Here is a 16979-nt window from a genome sequence, read left to right on the forward strand (position 1 = left end):
TTCTGGTTCTCCTCCCTTCTTCTTTCTCTCTGCTCCCACTCCCCCTTCCTCCACCCCCAGTATATATGTTTTGAATCCATGGATCAAAGAGAAAGAGATACCTGTTGTTAAACAGAGCAAAGCTAAGTAAATATACAATATACTTTAAAATAGATTTCTCTTTGGGCTGGGGAGATAGCATAATGGTTATGCAACAAGATTTATATGTTTGAGACAGCAAAGATCCTAGGTTCAGTCCCCAGCACCACCATAAATCAAGGCAAAGCAGTGTTCTGTCTCCCTTTCCATCCTTGAAATTAAATAAGGGGTGATCCAGGAGATAGTGCAATGGATAAGGCATTGGACTCTCAAGCATGAGGTCTCAAGTTCAGTCCCTGGCAGCACATGTACCAGAGTGAGGTCTGGTTCTTTCTCTCCTCCTATCTTTCTCATTTATAAATAAATAAAAGCTTTTAAAAAATAATAAATAGGGAGTCAGGCGGTAGCGCATTGGATTAAGCACAGCTGGCGCAAAATGCAAAGACTGGTGTAAGGATCCTGGTTTGAGCCCCTGGCTCCCCTCTCTGTCTTCCCTTCCTCTCTCCATTTCTCTCTGTCCTATCTAACAACGATGACATCAATAACAACAACAATAATAACTACAACAATAAAACAAGGGCAACAAAAGGGAATAAATAAATATTAAAAAAAAGAAAATATACTTTCCCTAGCTTAGGATGTTTGTAATGGATAAAAACATTGGACTTCCAAACATGAAAAGAGATCTTTTAATTACTGGGGGATTATTTTACAGTTTACAGTAAATACAGTAGTTTATACATGCATAACATTTCTCAGTTGTCCACATAACAATACAACCCACACTAGGTCCTCTGTCATCCTTTTCCAGGGCCTGTACTCAAAGACAATTTTTGAGGGGGTGGGTGGTAGCACACCTGGTTAAGCACATACATTACAGTGCACAAGGACCCAAGTTCAAGCCCCTGGACCCCACCTGCAGAGGGAAAGCTTCACAAGTGGTGAAGCAGGGCTGCAAGTCTCTCTCTGTCTCTCTCCCTATCTCCCTCTTACTTCTCAAATTCTCTGTCCAATAATAAAAATATTAAAAATTAATAACTTTTGAAAATAATATGACTCAAGTACCGTTGTTTTTGAAAAGAGCTTACATTTTGAAATCTTACTAGTGGGAGTCGGGCGGTAGCGCAGCGGGTTAAGCACACATGGTGCAAAGCGCAAGGACCACCTTAAGGATCCTGGGTCGAGCCCCCAGCTCCCCACCTGCAGGGGAGTCGCTTCACAAGCAGTGAAGCAGGTTTGCAGGTGTCTCTCCCCCCTGTGTCTTCCCCTCCTCTCTCTATTTCTCTCTGTCCTATCCAACAACTACAACAATAAAACAAGGGCAACAAAAGGGAATAAATAAATATATAAAAAAAATTTAAATCTTACTAGTGTGAGAAAATGTTTTTTGAAGGATGACTTTTTAAAAATTTCTTTATTGGGGGATTAATGGTTTACAGTAAAATACAATAGCTTGTACATGTGTAACATTTCTCAGTTTTCCACATTTCAGCCCCCACTAGGTCCTCCTTTGCCATCCTGCTCCAGGACCTGAACCCTCTCCCCAACCCCAGTCTTTTACTTTGGTGCAATACACCAGCTCCAGTCCAAGTTCTGTTTTTTGTTTTTCCTTTGTTCATTATTTATTTTCCCTTTTGTTGCCTTTTTTTTTATATTATTGTTGTAGTTATTGATGTCATCGTTGTTGGATAGGACAGAGAGAAATGGAGAGAGGAGGGGAAAAGAGAGGGGGAGAGAAAGACTTGACACCTGCAGACCTGCTTTACCTCTTGTGCACACGAACTCCCCTACAGGTGGGGAACCAGGGGCTTGAACTGGGATCCTTAGCGGCCCTTGCGGTTTGGCCATGTGCGCTTAACCCGCTGTGCTACTGCCCGCCTCCCCCCCTTTTATTCTTATTTTTCAACTTCTGTCTATGACTGAGGTCATCCCATATTCTTCCTTCTCTTTCTGGCTGATCTCACTTAACATGGATTCATTCAAGCACCATTGAAGAATTATTTTGAGCCTAATTCTTTTTTTTTTTTTTTTATTCCCTTTTGTTGCCCTTGTTCTTTTATTGTTGTAGTTATTATTGTTGTTGTCGTTGTTGGATAGGACAGAGAGAAATGGAGAGAGGAGAAGAAAACAGAGAGGAGGAGAGAAAGATAGACACCTGCAGACCTGCTTCACCACCTGTGAAGCGACTCCCCTGCAGGTGGGGAGCCGGGGTTCGAACAGGGATCCTTATGCCGGTCCTTGTGCTTTGCACCACCTGCGCTTAACCCGTTGTGCTACAGCCCGACTCCCTTGAGCCTAATTCTTACCATAGATACAAAATTATGGAAACTTGCTAAATCTGGGAGTCCAAATAGACAACTGTTAATCAATAAATGTAAATAAATGGGGGGGTCATCATTTTCTTTTTAATTTTTTATATTTACTTATTTTCCCATTTGTTGTTCTTGTTGTTTTTTGTTATTATTGTTGTTGTTATTGATGTCGTCATTGTTAGATAGGACTGAGAGAAATGAAGAAAGGAGGGGAAGACAAGGGGAGAGAAAGACACCTGCAGACCTGTTTCACGGCTTGTGAAGCGACTCCCCAGTAGGTGGGGACAGGGGCTTGAACCCGGATGCTTAGGCCGATCCTTGCGCTAGGCGCCACATGCGCTTAACCCACAGCGCTGCCACCCAACTCCCTGAGGTCATCATTTTCATCATGGGCTTGCTAAAAAATACATCTTACGAGCTGGGAGACAACATAATTGCTATGCAAAAGACTCATGCCTGAGGCTCTAAGGTCCCAGGTTCAATTCCCAACACCATCATAAACCTGAGCTGAGCAGTGTGCTGGTCATTCTGTGTCTTTCTGTCTCTCATTAAAATGAAATGTAAAAAAACATACATCTTGGGAGCAGGGCGGTAGCGCAGCGGGTTAAGCACACATGGTGCGAAGCGCAAGGACCAGCGTTAAGTATCCGGGTTCGAGCCCCCGGCTCCTCACCTGCCGGGGAGTTGCTTCACAGGCGGTAAAGCAGATCTGCAGATGTCTCTCTTTCTCTCCCCCTCTCTGTCTTCCCTTCCTCTCTCCATTTCTCTCTGTCCTAATAATAACATCAATGACAATAATAATAAAAACAAGGGCAAGAAAAGGGGAAAAAATAGCCTCCAGGAGCAGTGGATTTGTGGTGCAGGCACCCAACTGAAACAATAACCCAGGAGGCCATAATAATAATAATATATATATATATATATATATATATATATATATATATATATATATATATATACACACACACACACACACATCTTAAGTTTCTTCTGTCATTTCTCTTTTTTACTTTTTTAAAATGAATGAACCTCAAGGGATAGTGGGGGGGGGGGAACAACTTAAAAGTGAAAGATATGAAAAGAACAAGAATAATTATAGTGCTCACATTTTCCACTGAGGATGTTGTGGGACATGAAGATTTTGCAATGTCTTGAGTTTCTGGTTTTATTTTTGTTTTTAATGTTGAAACTATTATTTATAATACTCCAATTGTGCATGTATACATATGTGTGTGTGTGTGTGTGTGTGTTTTAATACTTGCCAACTCGTTGTGGGTTGACTGTAATGAGTGTTTTATACTTTCCATACCCCAGGTCTTGGCAAAACTGGCCTGTGGACTAAACAAGCCCAATCGTCAGACCCTTGTCTCACATGGGGCAGTCCCACAACTCTTCAGCCAGATGCCTATTAGCAAAATGTAAGTATTCAAGGAGCACAAGAAATTCCTTTTATACATGTGAAGGCACTCTTTGCTTGTAGTTTCTTCTGTTCCTTATGAGAACTGCAGCCAGGAAAAATAAGTACTAGAAGGTAGAATGGGAACTAGTATAGAAAATTTTGAAAAACACACACTTCTTGTTTTATTAAGTTCACCAACTGATTTTACCATTACTATTATTGTTGCTATTATTATTTAATTATTGGATAGAGATAGAGAGACAGGAGGGAAGATAATGAGGAAGAGAAACACCAACACTACTGCTTCGCCACTTATGAAGTTTTCTCCCTGCAGGTGGAGATGAGGGGCTTGAACCTTGGTCCTTGTGCATTGTAATGTGCACTCACCCAGGTGCGCCACCACCAAGCCCCCTGACTTTATTATTTTGTTGTTGTTATTCTTTTTAGATAGAGACAGAGAGATGAGAGATAGACAGATAGATATTGTACAGTACCAAAACTTTCTTCAATGAAGTGGAGACCAGGCTCAAATCTGGGTCTCGTACATTATAAAGCAGCACACTATCCAAGTGAGCTATTTCACCAACCCATACAAACTTTTTACTTTTCCTTATTTTTTAAAAATTTACTTTTAGGGGGAGTCGGGCTGTAGTGCAGCGGGTTAAATGCAGGTGGTGCAAAGCACAAGTACTGGCATAAGGATCCCGGTTCGAGCCCTGGCTCCCCACCTGCAGGGGAGTCACTTCACAAGCAGTGAAGCAGGTCTGCAGGTGTCTATCTTTCTCTCCCCCTCTCTGTCTTCCCCTCCTCTCTCCATTTCTCTCTGTCCTATCTAACAACAGTGACAACAATAATAACTACAACAATAATACAACAAGGGCAACAAAAGGGAATAAATAAAAAATAAATTTACTTTTAGGGAGTCGGGCAGTGAGCGCAGTGGTTTGAGCGCAGTGGTTTAAGCGCACATAGCACAAAGCACAAGGACCTGTGTAATGATCCCGGTTTGAGCCCTTGGCTCCCCACCTGCAAGGAAGTTGTTTCACAGTTGGTGAAGCAGGTCTGCAGGTGTCTTTCTCTTCTCTTCTCTGTCTTCCCCTCCTCTCTCCATTTCTCTCTGTCCTATCTAACAACGACAACATCAATAACAACAACAATAAAAAAATAAGGGCAACAAAAGGGAAAATAAATTTTTAAAAATTACTTTTTTAAAATTTCTTTATTGGGGAATTAATGTTTCACATTCAACAGTGAATACAATAGTTTGTATATGCATAACATTCCCCAGTTTCCCATATAAAAAATTACTTTTGGGGAGTCGGGCTGTAGCACAGCGGGTTAAGCGCAGGTGGCGCAAAGCACAAGGACCGGCATAAGAATCCTGGTTCGAGCCCAGGCTCCCCACCTGCAGGGGAGTCGCTTCACAGGTGGTGAAGCAGGTCTGCAGGTGTCTATCTTTCTCTCCTCCTCTCTGTCTTCCCCTCCTCTCTCCATTTCTCTTCTGTCCTATCCAACAATGACAACAAAAATAATAACTACAACAATAAAACAACAAGGGCAACAAAGGGAATAAATAAATAAAATAAATATTTTTTTAAAAAATTACTTTTAAAGGGAGTCGGGCAATAGCACAGCAGGTTAAGAGCAAGGGCGCAAAGCACAAGGATCTCAGTTTGAGCCCCCGGCTCCCCACCTGCAGAGGGGTGCTTCACAGGTGGTGAAGCAGGTCTGCAGGTGTCTGTCTTTCTCTCCCCATCTCTGTCTTCCCCTCCTGTCTCCATTTTTCTCTGTCCTATCCAACAACAACAACATCAATAACAACAATAAGAACTACAACAATAATACAAGGGCAATAAAAGGGAATAAATATTTTTTTAAATTTACTTTTAAAAATTTACATTATTACTAGTATTATCTACCAGAATACTACTCAGCTCTGGCTCGTAGTAGTAGCAGGGATTAAATCTGGGATTTCAGAGTGTCAGGCATGAAATCATTATGCTGGGAGTTGAGCGGTAGCACAGTGGGTTAAGCACACGTGGTACAAAGCACAAGGACCAGCGTAAGGATCCCACTTCAAGCCCCCAGTTCCCCACCTGCAGAGGAGTCACCTCACAGGCAGTGAAGCAGGTCTGCAGGTGTCTGTCTTCTTTCTCTTCCCCTCTCTGTCTTTCCCTCCTCTCTCCATTTCTCTCTGTCCTATCTAACAATGACAACATCAGTAACAACAACAATAATAAAACAACAAGGGCAAAAAAAGGAAAAATAAATAAATATTTTTTTAAAAAAAGAAAAAATGTTAAAAAAAATCATTATCACCCAGCCTCCTCATATTTTCTCTTTTTGTAGAACCAGGACCTTAAGGATGCATGATTTCACCACTCTTGGGTTATTTTTAAATTCAGATAGAGAGAAAGATACCACAGCATTGGAGCTTCCCTAGCAGGTGTTCTTGCACTCCTGTGTAGTACCAGGGCTCATATCTGGACTGTGCACATGGCAAGGTGTGTGCTCTACCCATTGAACTGTCTTCCAGCCTTGAAACGTATTCTTGGGGTGGGTCCTTATGCATGCACATTTCAATCCTCCTGGTAGACTTTCTCTCTTTCAAGTTTAATCTTACTGATTTATTTTCAGAGCACTGCTTAACTCTGGCTTATATTGGTGCTAAGAATTGAACTTGGAACCTCTGGTGCCTCAGGCATGAAGTCTATTTATTTATTTATTTATTTGAGACAGAAATTGAGAGGGGAGGGAGAGGCAGAGAGGGAAAGAGACAGAGACACCTGAGCCCTAATTCACTACTCATGAAGCCTTTCCCCTGCAGGTGGGGACCAGGAGCTTGAAGCTGGCTCCTTGTGCTCTGCATTGTATGGTCTTAACCAGGTGCACCATTGCCTGGCCCCCGGCATGAAAGTCTGTATTGTTTAACTATTATACTATCTCCCTAGTCCTTTTAATTTCAATAGAGACATTTAGGAAGAGACAAAGAAGTAAAGGCACTAAGACACTGCTCCACCATCCCTGGAGCTTCCCCTGCTGCCATCATAGTGCTCCCATGTTGTTCCGGGGCTTGAACCCAGATCCTTCACACACAGTAAATTGTGTGCTCTACCAGGTGAGAGATTTCTTGACCCAAGATTTTTTTTCCTGGAGTATTTATAAAAGATACCAAATTAAAAAACAAACAAACAAAAAACCCACTGATTTTAAAGCTATATTTAATTTCTTTCTTTTTTATTCAAATTTTTTACTAATAACAAAATAAACAGGAATTTATTTCTTCTACTATTAAGGTGTTCAGGCCTGTTAAATTGTTCTAAAAACTAGATATGAGATGTGTTGCCAAATAAAGTGAATAACCAAGTTATGCCTAATCGCTATGTGTTCTTGCTAAGGACTTACAATATGTTTGAAGAGATAAGACAGGACACCTCTAAGCAACAGTATGAGTACTATCACAAGACAATAGCTGAATAATTGTTAAATGAATTGTACAGGTAGTTACCGAAGTTCACAGAGTAATATGAGGATTTGGAATTTTGGTTTGTGATTTGTTACAAATCAGAGAATCAAATGAGAATAGAAGCGCAATACTGACTTAAAAAAGGCTCTGAGACAAAGGGGAAAGTGCAAGACTATTGTAAGTGAACTGGGACATAAACCATAGTTTATCTAGTCTACATTATTACGAGGATGAGAAGTGACAGAATGAGGCTGAAAAGACAGGTTGAGGATAGATTTTAAAAAGCCCCAAAGGCTAGGGAATTGTGAGTATATATTTAAATATAAAATATTTAGTTACTGAAGGAATTTGATTTTTTTTAAGGTTTATAAGTTTTACTCTACATATGAGAGGGGGTATCACATGAGACAGAAGAGGAGGAGGGGAAGGAAGAAGAAGAAGAAGAGAGAGGGAGAAGGAGGAGGAAGAAGAAAAATCGAGAGAGAGAGAGAGAGAAAGAGAGAGAGGGACACTAGCCATAGCATTACTCTGGTATATGCAATCCTGGGAATCAAACCAGGAATTTCAGGCTGGAGAGTGTGATGCTCTACAAGTCATGCTATTTTCCTTAGCTGCACTTGGAGGAATTAATTTAGCATTGGAATGTAAATCCTTGAATGGGAATGTAGGTCCTGCACAATTGGCATACATTTTTAATTTATAGTTGACTTGATAACTAATCAGTGGCTTTAGCCCTTTTTTTAATGCTATGGTTAATCTTCCTAGGTCCTAATTCCCAGAGTATCTGTATTCCCAAAATTATCTTGTCTTATGCTAATAAAATTAATATACTACAAGGCAAATATGTGTTATTTTTTCCTAAACCTTTTGAAGGAAAAAAAAAGTCCTATGTCTATGACTTACTAGACATTTATGATAACCTGCAAATTTTTTTGTGTCTTCTGTTAGCCGTAGTCTTGGAGGAAAGCTTGGGGCCTCTGTCATTGAAATCCTGGGGGTAGAATATATGGGTGAACTGACCCAGTTCACTGAATCCCAACTCCAGAGTCATTTTGGAGAAAAGAATGGGTAAGTTGTTCCTACTGCTTTTAAATCATAACCTTTGGAGATTCTAAATTCAAATGTAGCATCTAACATCTATACCAATCGTTAGGTTTACATGTACTCCTTGAGGTAATTTCATTGGTCTTTTTGCTTTACAATATTAGACCACTATGGCATGTCAGTCTAAACAAATTTTTTCATATACTAAAATTGACAAATAGGAATTGTTACCTTGAAATCTGGATATGCACATTATTTAAGTGTGCCAATACGCTTTTATTCCCTTAAAATCTCTGTAGGTAGTTCCTAGTAAGTACCCAAAGCATAGGGATATGGTGACCTGAGAGATGGCACCATGAATAAGATATTGGACTCTTAAGCATGATATCCTGAGTTTGGGGTTCTTGTTTCCCTCCTCCCATACCCTTCTTCTCATAAATAAATTTTAAATGGGGATATGAGTAAGTGACCTGCTTGGCACTTTTCCAAAAATACAAATGCTGAATTTGCTTTAGAAAATATAATATTTTGGGAATGGGGAGACAGCATAATGGTTATGCAAAAGACTTTCATGCCTGTGGATCTAAGTTCCCAGGTTCAATCCCTAGCACCACCATAAGCCAGAGCTGAGTGCTCTGGTATGTCTGTCTGTCTGTCTGTCTGTGTCTGTCTGTCTATCTATCTATCTATCTATCTATATATATATATATATATATATATATCTGTCTTTCATTAAAAGAATATACTAATAAGGGAGTCGGGCGGTAGTGCTGCAGGTTAAGCACACGTGGCTCAAAGTGCAAGGACCGGCAGAAGGATCCCGGTTCGAGCCCCGGCTCCCCACCTGCTGGGGAGTTGCTTCACAAGTGGTGAAGCAGGTCTGCAGGTGTCTGTCTTTCTCTCCCCCTCTCTGTCTTCCCCTTCTCTCTCCATTTCTCTCTGTCCTATCAAGCAATGACGACATCAAGAACAATAACTACAACAATAAAACAACAAAGGCAACAAAAGGGAATAAATCTAAAAAAAAATTTTAAAGAATATACTAATAAAATATTTAAAGAAAAAGAGAAAATAAAATGTTCTTATTCTTGCTAATACATTATATTTGATTTCACTGGGAAGGGTATTGGTTCTATCAGAGATGAGGTATATTTAATTTTGAACAGACTTTTTTTTTTTTTTTTTTTAACCAGAGCATTGCTCAGCTCTGGTTTATGGTGGTGCAGGGGATTGAACTTGGGACATGGGAGCCTCAGGCAAGAGAGTGTCTTTGCATAACCATTATGCTATCTACCCACTGCCCTGAACAGACTTTTTAGTCTTGTAATAAAAGGGATAAAAGAACAGGATAACATGGTTCAGTTTTTAGCAAGAAAAATCATTAGTTTTCAACTTCAATTTCTTTTGATGGCTTTATTAGGTCTTGGCTGTATGCTATGTGCCGTGGGATTGAACATGATCCAGTTAAGCCCAGGCAACTGCCCAAAACCATCGGTTGTAGCAAGAACTTCCCAGGAAAAACAGCTCTGGCTACTCAGGAACAGGTAGGTTAGACATTCGTAACAGATCAGTGCCTTTTTTTTTTCTTTGTCTCCAGGATTATTGCTGGGGCTTGGTGCCAGCACTATGAGTCCACTGTTCCTGGCAGCCATTTTTTCCTTTTTATTGGATAAGGCAGAGAGAACCTGAGAGGGGAGGGGGAAATAGGGAGAGAGAAAGATAAACATCTGCATTCCTGCATCTCCACTTGTGAAGCAACACCCCCCCCACCCCCACCCCCCCACCCCCCCCCCACCCCCCGCAAGTGGGAAACCAGGGGCTCAAACCGGGATCCTTGTGCGGGTCCTTGCACTTGGTACTATGTGTGCTTAACCTGGTGCGCTACTGCCCAGCCCCCAGAACAGTGCCTCTTAATAGATCAGTCGGTAGGTTTTAGTAGATGTAAAAAGTTTAATAAATCAGATGATGTCTTTCTGCGCATTTGAAGGGAATAGAAGTTTTCTCTTATGTGGAAAGTTGACTAGTTTAAATTAAAGTTTATTTTTTAAATTTTCATTTCATTGCAAAATAAAATGGAATTACTCATTTTTAGTGGGACTGGTGGAAACTTGGAAGGCATAGGATAATGTATTTCAAGTCTGTCTTTTTTCTCTCCCCCCCCCCCCAGAGTTAGAACATACTGAAACTCAAAAGACAGTATGCTAGAAAGAAAAGAAAAAGGGGGCCAGGTGATGGTGCACCTGGTTAAGCACACACATTACAGTACGCAAGGTCTCAGGTTCAAGCCTCTGGTCCCCACTTGCAGGTGGGAAGCTTCATGAGTGGTGAAGTAGGGCTGGCTACAGGTGTCTCTTTCTCGCTCTCTTGCTCTTTATCTCCCCTTCTCTCTCAATTTCTGGCTGTCTCTATCCAATAAATAAAAAAATATAATTAAAAGAAAAAGATTGGGAGTCGGGCTGTAGCACAGCGGGTTAAGCGCAGGTGGCGCAAAGCACAAGGACCGGCATAAGGATCCCGGTTCGAACCCCGGCTCCCCACCTGCAAGGGAGTCGCTTCACAGGCGGTGAAGCAGGTCTGCAGGTATCTATCTTTCTCTTCTCCTCTCTGTCTTCCCCTCCTCTCTCCATTTCTCTCTGTCCTATCCAACAACAATGACATCAATAACAACAATAACTACAGCAATAAAACAACAAGGGCAACAAAAGGGAATAAATAAATAAAATAAAATATTAAAAAAAAAGAAAAAGATTGAGCTAAGGAAGTCAGAGTACTGAAGATTTTCATGATGGTTATGGAAGAGTTATTGACACACAATTCATCTGTGGGTCATTCTGAACAAATCCAGAATTTTAAAATGAAATATTAACATCCCAATACTTTTTAAAGGTACGGTGGTGGCTTTTGCAGCTAGCCCAGGAACTAGAGGAGAGACTAACCAAGGACCGAGATGATGTAAGATTTCATTTTTTTATTTTTGGGGTAAACCATGGGATTTAAATACCACTTGCATCTTATTTGGAATGAAATAGAAAATACACAGAGGGAGTTGGGTGGTAGCGCAGCTGATTAAGTGCACGTGGCGCGAAGAGCAAGGACCGGCATAAGGATCCTGGTTTGAGCCCCCCGGTTCCCCACCTGCAGGGAAGTCACTTCACAAGTAGTGAAGCAGGTCTGCAGGTGTCTATCTTTCTCTCGCCCACTCTGTCTTCCCCTCCTCTCCATTTCTCTCTGTCCTAACAACGATGACATCAATAACAACAACAATAATAACTACAACAATAATAAAAAAGGGCAACAAAAGGGAAAATAAATATTAAAAAAAAGAAAATATATAGAAAGGCATCCACCTAAGAATTTCAAAGAAATCTCCATAAGACTTAACACAGTCTTTGAAAGCCCGCATCTGTGAACATGAGACTTGACTCTAGCTTCTTCATTATCATTTACATTTACCTTTTGGTGTCTTTCTTATCTAACTTCTTCTGCAACTCTGAAAATACACTGGATCTTCATCAGGGCACAGAGTGTGTGAGACAAAGAAATAACAGGCAATTTTAGAGATAGGGTTAAGTCAAAGGTTTTATATCTGATTCACTTTTAAATTATTTAATTTACTTATTAGGTAGAGACAGAAATTGAGAAGAAAGGGGGAGATAATGAAAGAGTCACCTGCAGCACTGCTCGTAGATGGGGACTGGGGGCTTGAACCTGGGTCCTTGCATGTTGTAACATGTGTTACATGCTCACCTGGTCACTAGTTATTTTTCTAAGATTGGTTTATGATAGAAAAGCGAAGGGGCCAGTTAGTGGTGCACCTAGTTTAGTGTACATGTCACCAAGCACAATGACCCGAGTCCAAGTTTGATCCCTACCTGCCCCCAATTTATCCCCACCTGTAGGAGGGGAAGCTTCCTGTGCAGTGAATCAGTATAATAGATATCTAGAAAGAGAGAAAGGAAGAAGGGAGGGAGAAAGAAGGAGAGAAAGGAAGAGACAGAAAAAGAGTGAGAACCAGAGCATTGTTCTGGCACTGCATTGTCAGGGATCAAACTCGGAGCTTTATGCTTTTAAGTCCAGTACTCTTTTTCTCTTTCTTCTTCCTTCCTTCCTTTCTCTCTTTCTTTGTTTCTTTCATATTTTATTTATTATTTTAATGAGAGAGATACAGAGAGCAAGACCAGAGCACTTCTCAGCCCTGGTTTATGTTAGTGCTATGGATTTAACCTGGGACCTTTGGTGCCTCAAGTCTTTCCTTCCTTCCTGTAGAGTGCGAAAGACTATAGCACCAAAGTTTCCTTCATACAGTGGGGCCTGGGCTTGAACCTAGTTCATGCACATGGCAAACAAGTAGCACACTCTCCATAGGAGCTATTTCAGCACCCCCAAGTCTAGCAGTTTAGGCACTGTACCACACCTCTTGAGTCACCTGATTAGTTTCTTTATCTTCACCTTAAAATACATTGTTAAAGAATAGGAAAGCTATCAGGGGAGGGGATGAGATACAGAGTTCTGGTGGTGGGAATTGTGCGAAGCTGTACCCCTCTTATCCTATGGTTTGTCAATGTTTCCTTTTCATAAATAAAAATTTTTAGAAAGACATTGTTTTGGGGCCGGGTGGTGGCATACCTGGTTGGGTGCACATGTCATAGTGTACAAGGACCTGGGTTCCAGCTCCCAGCCCCCACCTACAAGGGGAAAGCTTTGCAAGTGAAGCAGTGTTGCAGGTGTCTTTCTGTCTCTTCTCCTTCTCTAGCTCTCTCCGCTCTTGATTTCTGGCTATCTCTACCCAATAAGTAAAGATAATAAAAAAAAAGTTTAAATAAAAAATTACACTGTGAGGCCGGGTAGTGGTGCACCTGGTTGAGCGCACCCGAGTTCGAGTCCCTGGTCCCCATCTGCAGGGGGAAAGCTTTGCAAGTGGTGAAGCAGTGCTGCAGGTGTCTCTCTGTCTCCCTATCACCCCCTTCCCCCTTGATTTCTGACTGTCTCTATCCAATAAATAAAGATTAAAAAGACTTAAAGGGTGGAGGGTAGATAGCATAATGGTTATGCAAAGAGGCTGTCATGCCTGAGGCTCCAACATCCCAAGTTCAATCCCCCGCACCACCATAAGCCAGAACTGAACAGTATTCTGGTAAAAAAAAAAAAAAAAAAAACATAAAAAAATACATTGTTTCAGGGAGCTGGACGGTCATGGACTTGGTTGAATGCACATGTTACAATGCACAAAGACCCAAGTTCAAGCTCTCAGTCCCCACCTGTAGGCAGGATACTTTACTAGTACCTGAAGGCATTTACTTCATGAGTGCTCAAACAGTACCGGAAGTGTCTTTCTCTTCTACTCTATACCCCCTCCCCTCTCAATTTCTGTTCTATCATAAGAATGAAGCAAATATATCATTGCACTCAACCAGGTGCACCACTGCCTAGTCTAAGAATAAAGTAAATTCTTAAAATATTTTGGGGGCCGGGCGGTAGCACAGCGGGTTAAATGCACATGCCACAAAGTGCAGGGACCGACGTAGGGATCCCGGTTTGAGCCCCCAGCTCCCCACCTGCAGGGGGGTCGCTTCACAAGTGGTGAAGCAGGTCTACAGGTGTCTATCTTTCTCTCCCCCTCTGTCTTCCCCATCTCTCTCAATTTCTCCCTGTCCTATTCAACAACAACAACAGTAATAGTAACTACAACACTGATGGACAACAAGGGCAACAAAAGGGGGGAAAAGGTGGCCTCCAGGAGCAGTGGATTTGTAGTACAGGCACCAAGCCCCAGCAATAACCCTGGGGGCAAATATATATATTGGCTGGGGAGATAGCATATTGAGTATATAAAAAGACTTCTGTGCCTGAAGCTCTCTTATGTTCTGTTTGTCACCAGCACCAACATAAGCTAGAATCAGCTGGTTCAAAATAAATAAAAAAATAGTTTGTAAACTAGGAGGCGGTACAGTGGCTAGAGTGAACAATGGACTTTCAAGCATGAGATCCTGAGTTCAAGCTACAACATCATATGTGCCAGAGTTATGCTCAATTCGTGTTCTTTCTCTCCCCCCCACCTATTATTAATAATAATAGGGAAGATTAAAGGATACATCCACAGGGGCCACGCAGTAGCACATCTGGTAGAGCTCACATGCTACAATGCCCAAGGACCCAGGTTCAGCCCCCATTTCCCACCTGAGGTGGGAAGCTTCATGAGTGATGAAGAAGGATGTCTGTCACTCCCCCTCTGTCTCTTCTCCCCTCTTGATTTTTGGCTGTCTCTATCCACTAAATAAAGATAATAAAAATAATAATGATAAAGAATATTTTTTAAAAAATACACCCACTACTAAATCTTGACATTCTAGTTTGATTCTTCCTTTTTAGTGATTATTTCCATGAATCCTTACCTTAGCATAAAATGGAATATAGTACTGTAGATAACTGCTATAATCTTCCTGTGTGAACACCACAAAAACATTCATGAGAGTCATTTTTCATTTGTTCTATTCCCATCACCTGTCAGAATATCCTAAATAATCTAGTATTACATCACCAAATTATGCTTTTAGGTGGGAGAGATAGCACAGTGGTTATGCAAACAGATTCTCATGTCTGAGTCTCCCAGGTCCCAGGTTCAATCCCCTGTACCACCACAAGCCAGAGCTGAGCCAGTGCAATGGGTGAAAGAAAAAAATAAATGTGAGTGTGTGTGTGTCTGTCTTATTCATACACAAGAAATAGTAAGCTTATAACATAACCTTGACAGTATCCAAACCATTCTCTGCTCCTGGTTCTTTTGTCTTTAACCAGACTAACCAGATCACTTCTCAGTTCTGTCTTATGGTGTTGTCAGGGATCTCTAGTACAAACCCTGTTTCTTTAATTTCCTCTGATGCAGTTCAGTATATGGAATCCACATGCTCATGCTAACTATGTTTCTGGTCTCAATCCTTTTACATTCATAGAATGATCGAGTAGCCACCCAGTTGGTTGTGAGCATTCGCGTGCAAGGAGACAAACGCCTCAGCAGTCTGCGCAGATGCTGTGCCCTCACTCGCTATGATGCTCGCAGGATGAGCCACGATGCATTTGCTCTTATCAGAAACTGTAATACTTCAGGAATCCAAAGTGAATGGTGAGTTCTAGTGCTCTTTCTCAGCAGATATTAGCATCCTATTTTAGCTCTGCCCAGCACGGGTAGTTACTTTGTAACCTTAGAAAGTAAGACTTTATAAAGAGTAATGGGGGGCTGGGCAGTAGCGCAGCTGGTTAAGCGCAAGTGGCTCAGCGTGCAAGGACCAGCGTAAGGATCCCAGTTCAAGCCCGTGGCTCCTCACCTGCTGGGGAGTCGCTTCATAGGCGATGAAGCAGGTCTGCAGGTATCTCTCTTTCTCTCCCCCCTCTGTCTTACCCTCCTCTCTCCATTTCTCTCTGTCCTATCTAACAATGACGGCATCAATAACAACAACAATAACTACAACAACAATAAAAAACAACAAGGGCAACAAAAAGGAAAAGAAATAAAAAATAGAGAATTGTTAAAAAAAAAAAAAAAAGAGAGAGAGAGACAACACAGTAGCAATACCAGAAACAAGGCAGCTCACTTTCATTTGATGCATTCCAGTTCCCAAGGTGGGTCTGAGAGATAGAGTGAGCCTGTTTCTGTTTGTTGCAGTCAGGGCAATGGCCAATTACACAGTTATTTGAACCGATCTCTACTTGATATCCAACTCAATTACAAACTCCAGTATCTAACACCAAATCTTTTATTAATAATTCACTTCAGTTGGCTATGAAAAATAGCCATACATATTATTAGAACATTTTCATTTGCTGGACAGATGTTAAAATCCTTTAATTATTTAATATCACCTATTTGTTACATTGAAAAAAGTTTTTAGGGGGAGCTGAGTGGTGGCGCACCTGGTAGAGTCAGAGTTATGTGTTACAATGCTTAAGGACCCGGGTTCAAGCTCCCAGTCCCCACCTGCAGGGGGGAAACTTTGAGGGCAGTGAAGCAGGACTTCAAGTGTCTCTCTCACTCTGTCTCCTTTTCCCTCTTAACTTCTGTCTCTATCCTGTATAAAATAAAATATTAAGAAAAAGAGACGGAAAGAGAGACTTCAAAGAGAGAGAGGAGAAAGAGAAGAAAAAGTGTTCAGGGGTTGGGTGGTGGTACACTTTGTTGAGCACACATGTTACAATGCACAAGGACCCAGGTTCAAGCCCCCAGTCTCCACCTGCAGAAGGTGAACTTCGTAAGCACTGCAACTGTCTCTTTCTCCCTGTGTATCCCCTTTCCTCTCAATTTCTATTTTTACCCAATAAATGAGTAAATTAATTAATTTAAAAAAATAGAACTTTGGGGGCTGGGCCTTTGTGTCTTGTACAGTTTCACTGCTCCAGTGGACTTAATTTTTTATTATCTTTATTTATTTATTAGATAGGTTCAGCCAGAAATTGAAAGGAATGGGAAGATGGGGAGAGAGAGACAGAGAGACACCTGCAGCTCTGCTTCACCACTCATAAAGCTTTCCCCCTGAAGGTGGGGACTGGAGGTTTGAACCTAGATCCTTGTGCACTGTATTATGAGCATTTAATCAGGTGCACTACTGCCTGGCCCCAAATCCTGGTCCTTTACAAATTGAATATGTGACCCAGTGTTACTGTTCTTGTTATTTTACCTTCTATGCAG

The 16979-nt window shown here is 41.3% G+C and overlaps 1 protein-coding gene across 6 annotated transcripts in view; it reads left to right on the plus strand.

Moving 5' to 3' along the window:
* Positions 1–16979, plus strand: part of POLH (DNA polymerase eta) — a 45947-nt gene that overhangs the window by 23519 nt on the left and 5449 nt on the right. For 5 of the 6 annotated variants that reach the window (XM_060189857.1, XM_060189856.1, XM_060189858.1 and 2 more), the window contains 5 exons: positions 3705–3808; positions 8204–8323; positions 9720–9843; positions 11186–11251; positions 15250–15419. In XM_060189857.1, coding sequence (XP_060045840.1) covers positions 3705–3808; positions 8204–8323; positions 9720–9843; positions 11186–11251; positions 15250–15419 — 584 coding nt within the window. The remainder of the gene's footprint in view (positions 1–3704; positions 3809–8203; positions 8324–9719; positions 9844–11185; positions 11252–15249; positions 15420–16979) is intronic. The other variant, XM_060189860.1, reaches the window with a different exon arrangement.

This window comes from Erinaceus europaeus, chromosome 4 (genome assembly GCF_950295315.1).
Source record: "Erinaceus europaeus chromosome 4, mEriEur2.1, whole genome shotgun sequence".
Lineage (NCBI taxonomy): Eukaryota > Metazoa > Chordata > Mammalia > Eulipotyphla > Erinaceidae > Erinaceus > Erinaceus europaeus.